This window comes from Larus michahellis, chromosome 5 (genome assembly GCF_964199755.1).
Source record: "Larus michahellis chromosome 5, bLarMic1.1, whole genome shotgun sequence".
Lineage (NCBI taxonomy): Eukaryota > Metazoa > Chordata > Aves > Charadriiformes > Laridae > Larus > Larus michahellis.
Window position 1 is genome coordinate 2,197,148 of NC_133900.1, and position 12,463 is coordinate 2,209,610.

At 47.9% G+C, this 12,463-nt stretch overlaps 1 protein-coding gene across 1 annotated transcript in view; it reads left to right on the forward strand.

Moving 5' to 3' along the window:
- Positions 1 to 1,311: 1,311 nt before the first annotated feature.
- Positions 1,312 to 12,463, forward strand: part of CFAP299 (cilia and flagella associated protein 299) — a 196,919-nt gene continuing 185,767 nt past the window's right edge. Inside the window, exons 1-2 of the mRNA XM_074588696.1 lie at positions 1,312 to 1,485; positions 2,980 to 3,095. Of these exons, the coding sequence (XP_074444797.1) occupies positions 1,393 to 1,485; positions 2,980 to 3,095 (209 nt within the window). The 5' untranslated portion in view covers positions 1,312 to 1,392. The remainder of the gene's footprint in view (positions 1,486 to 2,979; positions 3,096 to 12,463) is intronic.

Here is a 12,463-nt window from a genome sequence, read left to right on the forward strand (position 1 = left end):
CCAGCACGATGCCTCCCAGCTCTTTGTCAGCAAGGCTAAAAATGGCACGATTGCACAATGTGGACCAATACGTAATATTCGCCCTTTTTCTCTCTCCCATTTACTTTCTGAGTCATCTTTTCACGCAGGCTTTGCAGATATAAAAAGTCTCAGATGTTGATGAGGCAAAGTCCCACACTGTGAGAGATGCGGTGCCTCTGGAAGCTCCACTCGAGGCACAACGTTGGCAAGGGTTGGAACAAACGTGAAGCCTCTGGGAAGCCCACAGCTTCCTTTTTGCCCTGCAAAGCTGGTGTACTACCCCATCCCTTCGCCATGCGCTGGCCGGGCTGGTGGCCACCATGGGCTGCACTGGTGGCTTGTCCCCCTGAAGCAAGTAACTCTGAACTGAACTGATCACCCAGTGGGGAAAACATTGGCTGAAACCCTGCATAGTTTGAGAAGTTGGGGGTTGGCACAGTGTGTCATTTTTTTGGTTTGCGGGTTTTTTTTTTTTCTTTCTCGTCTGCTCTCTCCGACTTACCACTGTGGTGCTGGGGAGAAAGAGCTGGAAAGGAAACAAACGAAGGGGATTCCCAAATTCCTTCCCAGGCAACTGCCGCCTTGGAGGGAGGCACAAATCCACATGGAGATGGGGAAGGGGCTGCGGGGAGCGCGGGGGGGAGCGTGCTGGGCCGCCAGCCGTGCCCTGGCTCTGGGTTCTTGGGTGGATTTGTTAAAATCCTGATACGAAGAAGGACCCCCACGTTCCCCCGCTCCCTGTCACGTGGCGTTTTTCACCCCCGCAGAGGTTCATCATTTTCCAGATCCCCGGGAATCCTCGCCAGGGTCCTGTGCCGCCGGACCCCGGCGTGCCACGGCTCGGGGTCCCCAGCCCGCGCCCCGCCGTCCCCCGCTACCCACCCAGCCCCGGCGCGGCTTCGCCCCGCTGCCTCCGCGGGGGGGGGCGCAAAAAAAAACCCCCACGCGGGGGCCAGCGGACAGAAATCAAGTGAAATAGCTTAAAAAAGTCGGTGTGTGAGGCACGGCGCGCCGGGCCTGCGGCTGTTTCCGTGGTGGCTACAGGTGTTTGCACGACCGGGGGTGCCGGGGGGGGCTGTTACCCGCGCTCGGGTGTGCCCATGCGGGCACGGCAGCCCCCGCCGGGGGCTGGGCACGGCCACCGCGCCCTCAAGCCCGCTTGCCCCCCCAAAACACCCCCAAAACCAACCAAAAAACCGCCCAAAACCGAAGCGCGGAGCCGCTCCCTCTCCGCTCCGCCCAGCCCCTCCACCCTCCGCCCCCCCCCTCCCGCGCGCGGCCGCTGATTGGTCGGGCGGGGCCGGCACGTGTGGGCGCCGCCGTTGCGCCTGGCTCGCGCCGCCACCCCGGGCCGGCCGGTCGGGGGTGGTGATGGCGGGCGGCGGCGCCGGCCCGCCGCGTCCCCGCTCCTACGAGGAGTACCTGCAGGAGCAGGTGGCGGCGCGGGACCTGCACTACCTAGAGGTCAGTGGGAGGGAGGGAGCGGCACGCTCACACCCCCCCCACGGGGCGCCCCGGCCAGGCCAGAGGGGTGGGCCGCGCTGGAGCCCCCGCGGTAGGGCCCGGGCCTGTTCCCCGGCGGGTACCAGCCAGGGGACGGGTCAATGCTTGGCTCCCGAGGGGAGGCGGGCGCGTTGTGGGCTTGCGGAGGCTTTGGTGCCCCTTAGGTGAGAGGGTCTCGTTAGTGAAACCGACCATCCTCACGGAATAAAGCGTCCTCCTGCCGCCCGAGCCAGCCTTCCCCCGGCAGGGAGGCGGCGCGGCCTCTGCGCACAGACAAAACCCCCCGCGCGGCAGCAGTCTGCTGGACCGGGGAAGGGACGGGGCGGTGGTGTTGGTGTCCTGGTGGGCCAGAGGAGCACAGCGGGGTTAGCCCCAACAGGGATCTGCTCGCAAGCCAGCCTCCAAGCACAGGTCGGGACCAGAAAGCCTTTCCCTGAGCAGCTGTCTGTTGTAGCGCTTGCTGTTGAAATGCACCCAGAGAAACAAGCACCCCCTCGTCTAGAGGGATGAGGTGAAGACTCTGAGGCCGACGTTGGTGTGCAAAGGTAGCTTCAAGCTAGTGCTGCCCCGGTTCTTAACCAAAGCAGGGAAGAAGATCTTGTCCAGTGATTACAAAGTACAATTTTTAGGCTGAATCGCTCCAAGGGATGTGTCTGGTCAAACAAGGCACATCACAGTGATATTCAAAGGCTGCTGACTGCTGAAATTTTGAGCTCTAAAAATGATAGTGCATGTTGCTTGGTGGAAAAAGCTTTGGGGAAAGTGGCAAAAGGTTTTTCTGGCTCACACTTAGAAGGCACGTGGTGTTGATTACAGGTTTGCTCTCAGAAAGCAGCAGTCCCCATTTGGCTTTAAGACATTGGGAGGGAGTCTGGCAGCCTGGCTGGGGTGGGAGAGGCAGGGGGTGTCCCCGGGTTGCTTTGACTGTCAGGGCTCTTCAGGTGTCCCGGCTTCAGCTGGAGGAAATATCTCATCCCCAGCTCTGCCACCTCCTGCCTCAGAGCTCAACTAATCAGTGCTACTCTCCTGCAGTGTTGTTAGTTTGAAGTGGGGAATTGGTTTCCTGCTGGAGGTATAAAAAGAGCAGTGGAGGTGCTTTCCTGAGGCCCAAGCGTGATGCAGGCAGAGGAAGATGGGTAAGAAAGGGCAGGGCTTCAGCTGCTGAGATTTATTTGCTGCTGCCCAGGCTGTGGTGGCATTACCCACCCTGAGTACCCCAGGTCTTCTGGTTGTCCTCTATCGTGAGCCTTTGTTAGAGGGGAGCAAGGCAGAGCCCGCTGGTGCCTGTAGCTCCCAGCTGCCCAGCACCGCTGGTTTTGGGGGGTGTTGAGCAGACAGCCCTCTCCTGAGTGAGCTTCTCCAGTGGGTCCCGGTGGTGGGGGAGGAGGGGGTCCCGGGGGGATGTCCCTGCTGTCCTGGCACTAACCGAGGTCCCTGCCCATCTTCTCCCTGCAGAGTGAGGCAGTGGCACGGCAGCTGGTGGAGCTGGGATTCCGTGGCTCAGGGAATGTGCTGCGGCAGGAGGAGTTTGAGGCCCAGGTGGCAGCAGCGGCGGTGGCAGCCCCCCAGAAGTAAGTGTCTGCCTGCCTGGGGCCTTTCGGACACCTAAGTACTGCTACTTCGTTACAAAATTTGCTGTTATACCTGGATGATCCTTTCAAAGCTGTAGCCAAAAAATGTGTGTTTTCTAATGCTTCAGACTTATGGGATTGATGGTTACAAGACAGGGAACGTACTGATGGAAAAGGGATGGCATATGAGAAGCGAAAATATCCTTTCTTTCCTGATAATTTGTTAGGCTTTGAGGACTGCATTTATTGAGTAACATGGTCTAGAGTTCCTTTCCTCTCAGTAGCAGTGGGTAAGCTCCTCTTGGTCCTGTGCACGTGTTTCCCTGGGTCAGGGAGACTGGGAGTGCTGTGGTGTTGCTCTCCATTTACGTAAGGGTAGCTGAAGCAAATCACGCAAAGGTCTAGGTGAAGTAGCACTTGGGAAGAGTTTTAAATGGCTCAGACTGGATGAGGGTTACTTTGGATATTGTTACAAGGTGTCTGCTCTTTTATGTGGACTGTTTTACTTCCATTTCCAAAAGCCTTTGAGGGACAGCTGGTTTACTCTCCAAGTGTCTGACAAAGGAAGTTCAAGTGGTGCATATTGCAGGGTTTTTCTTAGGCTTTTGTTTGGTTTTGTTGTGAGTTTTGCCGTCTTATATTTGTTGCAGCTTGTATGCTGCAGCACGTACTTCCACAAAAACTCACGCTGCACTGGGAATTCAGTGCTTTGCAATAAAGCTTTTTCGTGTCTTGTGCCTGGTTCCCCCTACCTTTTTATTTTGGCACCTTCTCCGCTCTGTTTAACCAGCCTGCAAATCTTAAAACATTTAGCTGTTTACTTTCCTGGTTTCTTCTTTTCTTTGTCACTTGAGAAAAATAAATGAACAACCCCTGTAAATAGTGAACTTTTGTTGGTGCCTTGCTGCAAGAAGCTGAATAATTACAATACTTACTTTGTCAACATGATTGGTGAATAGTAGAGCTACTGAGCAGTCTTATTCTCCTGTGGTGCTTTTCCCTTTTCGTGCCACAGTGAAATTATCATTTAATAATTTAACAGCATGTATCAAAGGCCTTTCGTAGCATTTGTGGGCCAAGAACGCGTGCTGTGTAGTTAAGCTATTGCTGTACTTCATGTACAATCCTGTATCAAACTTCTATTCCAGGCATAAGGTGACTTTTTTATTTTATTTAAAGAACTAACTGTTTGTGTCACTATATGGAGAAATTGATTTTGCGGACCCAAAGGCTTAATTATTTGAATAAAGACAGAAGGGATTGATTTTTTTTTTCAAAGTGTTTAGACTGGTAATGCCCTGTGGCTTGTGCCCAGGTGTGCTCTGCAGCCAGATGCAGCTGAGGGTGATAGCGCTGATGACGTCAGGAGGGCAAGGACTGAACTCAAATGGCTGACTGGTTGGTGCCCTAGTATTCTTGTAAAGTATGTTTCTAAACCTCTTCTAGTGATTCCATGCGCGGAGATGAGTGAAAATGAACTAAACCCAGAGCTCTCAGTGCAGTTGTCTCTCTCTTGACGTCGAGCAGGTATTCTGTCCTACTGTCCTTTTTTGTTCGTTTACTCTTTGTTTAGTTTCCTGTTAGTTTGTAAGTAGAGATGTTAGGGCTGGCTCACAGGGTCTATTTTAACTGTGTTTGGCTGAGCATATTATCCAAAAGTCTGTGTCAGGTGTTGCTGCTATCAGGGCTTCTGAATTGTCTGCTCGCAAAAATAGGTCTGTGGTTTTCTCTGAGCAGAAGAAACTTTCCTCGAGTTGGACTTGGCTGCACAGGTCTCAGAAACTGTCACTGTTAACTTTGACTGCCCAGATTATTTTTGCATATGAGAGCAAACTCCTTAGGCCGGTGCCTTCAGGATTTCTGCTTTGATGCTCCTCTCCATGCCGCACCTTCTGCCACGACACTGCTGGCCCATACAAAAGGGTTAACAGGGCTATTTCCATCTGCAATCATTTCCTCCATCAGAGAACAACAAATGTGAGTCATTTAAGTCAAAGCTGGGATATATGGCTCGGGTTGATACAGTGAGGGGTTATTTGGATCAAAACACAGAGGAGTTAGCTGGTAAGTGACTTCTTGTGTTCTCTTTGGGAAACAAACTTGTGTTCAATGGTTTTGGAAATCTCTGCAAGTGGCTGATATTCATAGCAATGGGATTCCTACAGCTGGTAAGAAATGGTCTACACCATTTGTGTTGCACAACAACAGCTTCAAGCTCCAGTCGCTAACAAGTACTAAAATAAGCCAACAGCCGTAATGTGTGTTGTCTCTGTTGCGTTTTGGCTCTATGGTGTGCCACTGGGTATTGTACATAGCTGCTGTGTTTGCTGTAGGCTTCCATAATTCCTATTTTATTTTTAGGGTTTCTCTGTCAGTCGTAAGAAATGCTTAATTTGGGCAGGCTGTATGACTTGGCAGCCTTTTATTGCCATGCCTTTTACTGCTGCAACTGTATCGCAGGACAGTCACAGAAACCTGTGATTTACTGGACATGTAAAGCCTTACACAAAGATTAGTAACTAGGAAGTGTCCTCTTAGCTGCAACAAAATACTTCCAAGCATAGTTCCTGCGGAGGAAGGAGCAGATCAGCAAGGCAGAATTCAGTCGATGATTTAGAGCAGTAGTAAAGGTGAGCACAAAGAAGGTGGTCACCCTTAGGATGCATATCTGTTTTTGTAGTTGTTGCTTAAATTAAAGGTCGGGGTTTGCTCAAGAACTATGTGGTGTTATTTATGTGTAGGAAGGCTCACCTTGACTAATATTTGAAAAATTACTTTCAGAGTGGCTGAGTATTACACCATATTGCCAAGCTGCTTCTGATCAGAAGGGCCAGTATGTTCTGCAAATGTCTAGAACAGTAGTGTGGTTTTCCTCTGAATCCTTACCTCTGCCTTCTGAATGCCTCTCGCTTAGTTAAATAGCATTATCAGTTCAGGCATGTACTTGGTAGGATTGGTAGGACTTCCTTTACAAATGGTAAAAACGAATACATGTTGCAGAAAATGGATTTGTGTGGGCAGGAGGCAGTGCATTTATTAACTCTCTTTGTGAGGCGCTTAAACTTTTCTGGTCTTAGTGTCACATCTGAAGTCAAGTGAAAACTCATAGGGGAAAGGAAATAGAAGTAAGACTAATTCCTTTAAAATACTCTGTGCTTTTCTACAAAATAGGGATACGGTCGGAGAGTTGATTTAGGGCTTTTTTTTGTTAAGAACAAAGAAACGGGGTAATAAAAACGATCCTCAGAGTTTGAGAAGCAGATAGAAGCACAATGTGTCATCTGTTCTTTGTGACAAGGATGTATGTGTGTTTCTTTGGGATGTGAGATGAAGGGGCTCGAGTTCTGTGTTGTATTTTGTTTTCTTTAACAGAAGCAAATTAGAAATAAAGACTTTACTCTTTTTTTGGTATTACGTCATCTCTAAATGAGTGCGAGGTTGTATATTCTTTCTGTTGTCTGGAGTGACAGAGGTGAAAAAAATCTCACATTCCTCAGAAGTGTCCCGTAACTTGTGTAGCATTGGTGTTTAAGAAGAGCTGTGGTTTTTTCAGTCGAGCGTGCACAGAATAAGTAAAATCCTGGTTGACATCACGACAGGAGACAACTGTCAGTTGTCTCAGCTAGAAGTACGGTATTGCCATACGATGCTTTGACCACCTCTTCTGATCGAACAATCTGAGGCAGCAGCAGGTTGTAACTGCTTTTGTGTTTTGAAGCCTGGATCCGGGCTGCGTGGACTTGCTGACATCTGTACTGCACCGATGCCCGCGTTTCACTGTGGGATGACTGTGGCCTCTGCTTGCCAGGGAACTGGGCTGCTTTCATGCGGACTTGAAGTGACTTCTGACTGGCACGTGAGTATTCCCTGCCCACAAGAATTAGCGCTGAGCAACACCAATTAGGCTGTAAATCGCTTCCGTATCAGCCGTTGCTGTATTGATGCCCACGTTGGGCAGTTGGCTCTGGCACTGCGCGGTGAAGCCTGCAGCCAAGCAGCAGTGGCTGCGATGGGGAGGATGCTTGGGATGGGGGTTTTGGTGCATTACCTGATGTCACCAGGAGAGGACTCCCTCTACTAAAGAGTCACAGCCTGGATTATTGGTGTGCTTAGTGGTAGGGGCAGGCGATGGTAAGGGGCTAAGAAAAAAACCAAACAAAAGAACTGGAACCGTCCTTGTTAAGGCTTTCCTCTGCAGGAGAGACTGCTACTTCCATGCGGAGCATCTGGGCTGTATCGCTCAGGCAGGGGTTGGGAATGCTGCATGTGCAGGGATATTTACAGCTGTGTCCTGGGAAATGCAGGAATAATGTCCAGCTACAAGCTGCTCTGGAATGGAGTGGTGGATCTTTGTCCTCTGAAATTGGTCCGTTTCATGTGTAAAATACCCATTTGTTGGTTGTGGGGTTTTTTTTGGCCTAGGAGGAGCATGAGGGTGAGGAGCTAGCCCATCAGCCAGGATGCGTGCTGTGCCTGAGATGGCGAAGGTATACAGCACCATTCCCAGGCTGAATTTCTGTGGCTAAAGCCTTTGGAGCAGGGGCAGGAACCCAGAAGTACTTCTGTGCAAATGCAGGTGGGAGCAGAACAGCGAATGGCAAAGCTGGGCTTTGCTGCTGGGTGGTGGAGAACTTGGATGTAAGTTTCATGAGCCAGAGGAGGGAATGAAACCCCAGTGCCGGCCATCCTGGGAGTGTGTGTTAAGCCTTTGTCAGGCGTCACCATCTTCTCTTATTTTTTGCATAGTGTGATTCAGGAGGTACCCTACAGACTGCCCCTTCATCACAGAGAGCAGAAAATGAAGCAGAAGGGGGAGCTCATTTCATTTCTGCAAACTCTAGGCTGGAGACAGTTGGAGAGCAGTTTGCTTTCAAATGCTCCGTGAGCGTCCTGCCAAATGCAGTTAGCTTGAACCTGTCTCTCTCTGGCATCCGATCCCTTTGTGCTGCTACTCCTGTGATGCTTTACCCAGGAGGTGGGGGCTCAGAAACGCCTCTGTCTGCTGCATGTGTTCTTATGTGTATGAATGTTTCTCTTAGGAAAGCAGTCAGGTCTAATTAAAATCTATCTCTTCTACAAGCCCTGTGGAAAACAGGTATTTTGGTACATGGGTCAGTTGTGAGTCTTTGGCTGTCCTTGCTTTCTTTAGCCTGCTCTTAAACAGGCCACTAAAAAGAAACATTAAAAGTGAGGGAGGGAATGTTGGGTGATTAGTTTTGTGGTTTGTTTATTTGTTTGTTTTTTTAAGTATTGCTTTGGATTTTGGTATTGCAGGTGATTCCACTGAAATATAATGGGAAGAATTAAATGTCAGGACCCTGCACTTAATGATAGCCTAGTTCTTTTCATGTATTGCAGCGACTGGAGATGCAGGAAACGCCAAATCCCAAAGCAATTGTGTGTCTATAACATTAAATGTAACATCTTTAAAACAAAATAATTGGTTAGGGGTTTTCACATGTGTGTGCATATGGTCTAAATGCTTTTCTTGTGTACAGAAAGAAAAAAAAAAATCTGCTGAAAGCAAGCCTTCATTCAGTATCTAGGATTGGAATTTGCAGTTTGATTCCTCCTTTTAATCTTGTCTCTGGCTCTTGTCCTAGAGTGGCTCTACCCAGTGCAGGGCTCCTGGACTCTGCTGTGGCTGCAGGGTGGGCTTTCAGCAGTTAAATGATAACCTGGGGATTGAAATTTGTTTGAGAGTACCTTCTTCGTATGAAGCAAGTTGTGGCTGAGTATTGAGTGGATCCTCCTTCAGAGGGAGGGGGGATGAAGGGGGCGGGAAGGGATGAATCTGTTCTGGAAGGAGTGTAGGAACTGACCTTCTTTTAATGCATGTAAGGATCTTGGAGGAAAGTGGCACAATTTTAGTCCCTGCCTTTCCTATTTAATGGGTAAATTAATTGTTACTTGGGTGTGGACTATACTCTCACTGAGCAGAGGAGGGGGAAAGGTACAGCCTGCAGTAGCAAGTGCATCAGATGGCTTCAGTGGAAGGATGTATGGAGCGTGTGGTGCTCTCCGTTTGCTGGGTGGGCCACTGTTGTACAGCCGAGCTTAGATCGAGGGATAGCTGTTTAAACACCTGTGGCTTTTTAGGAAGCAGCAAAAATGTGGAGCGAACCTACTCATTGCTAGGCTGAAATGCTGGAAGGCGCTGAAGGCAGCTGGGTGCCCGGTTTGCAGTGAATTAACCTGCTAACTTCCTCCGAGGCTTTGAAGAGCTGAGTCCCTGCGGATGTGGTAGAGCCACTCCTGGTTTTTTCCCCCGCCAAACCTCCCCCAGAGCTATTACTAAGCTCCGATAGAATTTTTTTTCTGGGATGTTATGGAAAAAATATGGTTAATTATATTTCATATCAACGTGCCTCTGCACTCTTAGTACTTGCTGGGACTGGAGGCCAAACAGCTTGAGTCATGTGGCTACCAGTCTGCTTTTTGGCTCAACCAGAATGAGTAAGAATTGGAGAATGTGCAAGCAAATCCACGGCAGAAATATCTAAGAGCTTTTCTTTTCTTCCCCCTTTTTATAAGCCCATAATGTATAGATAACGTTTAGATTGATATCAGTGTTGGAAGGCTTCTCTGAGCTGAATTTTTTGAAGCTTGCACATGTCTCGGTAATTCAAGATTGGGTAAACAGAGCAAACTGGAACAGCCTTAAGAATGTTTTGTGGTGGCCCTTCTGGCCCAGCAAAATAGCTTTTTTGGACATCTTCCTGTTCTCTCTTGTTTCTCTCCTCTGTCTCCACACCCTCCCTTGGAGTCTTTTAAACCGGTACCTTAGTGGGAAGGGGAGGATGACCCCTTCCTGACCCTAAACCTAATAGCAGGATTGAGACCAGGTTTTTTCCCCTCTCAGAATTTTACTGCTTGTTCTACTGTTAAAATAGCAGCATATTTTTCTCAACAGTTCAGGGTGAAGTGGCACTGTCTCAGACTAATGAAGGAAGGAGACAAATGCGACTCCCACTCTTGTTGGAAGACGGACTCTTTGACAGTTGTTTGCTGAAGATATAGAGATCTGGTAGTTCTTTCTGCTTCGGTCATGATTTGAAATTCCTGAGGTCCAGCCATAGAAAGAAGTGGGCTTGAGAATTGCTGCTTACCTGCAGAGTGATTTTGCAGAAAATGCTGGGAGATGAGTTAGTTGGATAATTTTTAAAAGTGTACTGATGGGTGGCACCAGCGCTAGGTGCTGATTATCCTGGACTCTTTCCCTTCTGATACTTAGAACTGGTCTGTATTTCCTGTTATATCTTGCCACCTGTGTCTGGCTCTTGGCTAGCGTTTTTCCCCACTATTAGCAACTCAGTCTCTCTTTAGGAAGATAAAACCGCTTTCACCTATCTCCAGTCTTCGCTTTTGTGCAAATAGCAACTTTAAATCTGTAAGTGGTCACGTAACCATAATGCCACTTTTGTCTTTTCTTATAAGCTCTGGTGAAGAAAGAAATAATTGCCGACGCTTTACTGACAATCCTTATTTTGGTTTAATTAGCTCCAAGTTGAATGGGATACGGCAGGCATCTGTAAGCTTCTTAGGGATTCCACAGACATAAGTAGACACTTAAATTAGCTCCAGACGTTCTTTCTGGGCTTTCCCCAAGCTTGTGATTGCTACAGACTCAAATGAAAAAGACGGAGAAGGCAATCTGAGACTGTAGAGATCAGTTGAGTGACCGTTTTCCTTGTGTGTCTGACACCATAGGAAATCTGTGGGCCAAGCGGTGTCTTCAGCATAAGCCTTTTGAACAGATAAAGCAAAACTGTCCTTTCTTGAGGGTGGGCTTAGGAGACATTTGGGTCATCACGAGCAAGAAAATGATGAATCTGTGATTCCCTCAACAGACTTCTCCTGGTTGTGTACGATGCATGAACTCGGATGCCTTGAGAAATGTACACGAAATTTCCTAAACCTGGCAGGGAAACAAACACACCTACAGGGGTATGTTTGGCTGAGGATGTGACATTAAGGTATACATAGATTAGGTTTACAAATACTGGGAGTACTGAAAGTTTTGGCTTGCTAACTGCCTGGGGTCCTCCAGGAGTCAGGCGGTAAGGCCGAAGGAAGGAGAGGAGTTTTGATGGCTGGAGGCAAGGACAATATGTTGTCTCTTGTAAATTGTCTAGTCTGGAGTTGGGAAAACGGGAAGAACAAGATTCTCCGTCACTGGGCAGAATATTAAGATGGTGCTGCAATGAGGTCTTCATTTAGTGTGGGTTTTTTTTCCTGTTTTTTAAATTAATTTTTAAGTGGTACAGTGAGGAACAAGTTGATAGGTCACATGATTTCTGAGTGACATTTCCCAGAAATAAGTGTATGTATGTGCTTTCCAGCAACTCGAAATATGACGTAGAAAGAAGAAGTAAGGATGTCCAACCTTGACTATACAGGCTATGACATAGGCTTCTGAAAAAGCTAAGTAGCTGAACGAATACCTAATACAAATTTTGAGAGGTATATATTCCTATCTTGTGGACCATTCAGTTCACTGTGCGTTAAAGTTGTCCCCCAAGGAGCACACAAACCAGAGCAGTTTTTGATAATTCCAAGTGTTACATCCTTGATGTTCTTAATATGATATTACATGATTTTTGAAGCGGTCCAGGTGTGTTTGGGTAGCTTTCTACTGTAAGCAGTGAATTTGTTACACTAGCAGAAATGTTTTTTCACCTGGAAGTGTGTCGCAATAATCAACATTCTTTGCTTAAGAATAAACTTGGCCTCGTCTTTTTGCTTTTTTTTTTCTTTACAAATTGTGGATAGTTGTGGGAAAATATTTGGAATAAATAAATGAAATGTGTTTAAGTAGGTGCTGAAAAATATTTCCTTTCTAGAGAGATGGTTTGTTACTTTGCTAGTAATCTTCAAGCAAATGAAATGTGAGTCGGGGAAATGGATTTGCCTGTGGATTCCTGCAGCTCATAATTGGCTGGTTCAGGTTTCTTTTGGACAAGATAATATTAAAAAGTGCAAGCTCTAGCTAAGATGAACTAAATAGCTAGAAAAGAGAAATGGCTTAAAAAGAATTTGATATGTTTCCTTTTGGTGTAACTTTGCCTAAGGCAGGGATGCTCAAATGTCTGCACCTTCTTCCAGCTTCTTCCCGCTAACGTGCCATATGAACATACATCTTCAAAGCGCTGAGATTCGGGTGTTCTATGTTAACTGAAAAAACAAAGCAGCTTTCCTCCTCTGAAGTATATCAAGGATTGCAATCTTTTGCAAAACAGGAGTTCTGAGCCGAAATATTTCTCTGCAACAAAGTAAAGTGAGAACCGCAGGCCCACGCTAAGGACTAGGCAGAATTTTCTGCTTGGCCACCTCCGACGCGGTGAATGGCAAGTAGTGAGAAAGGTCTC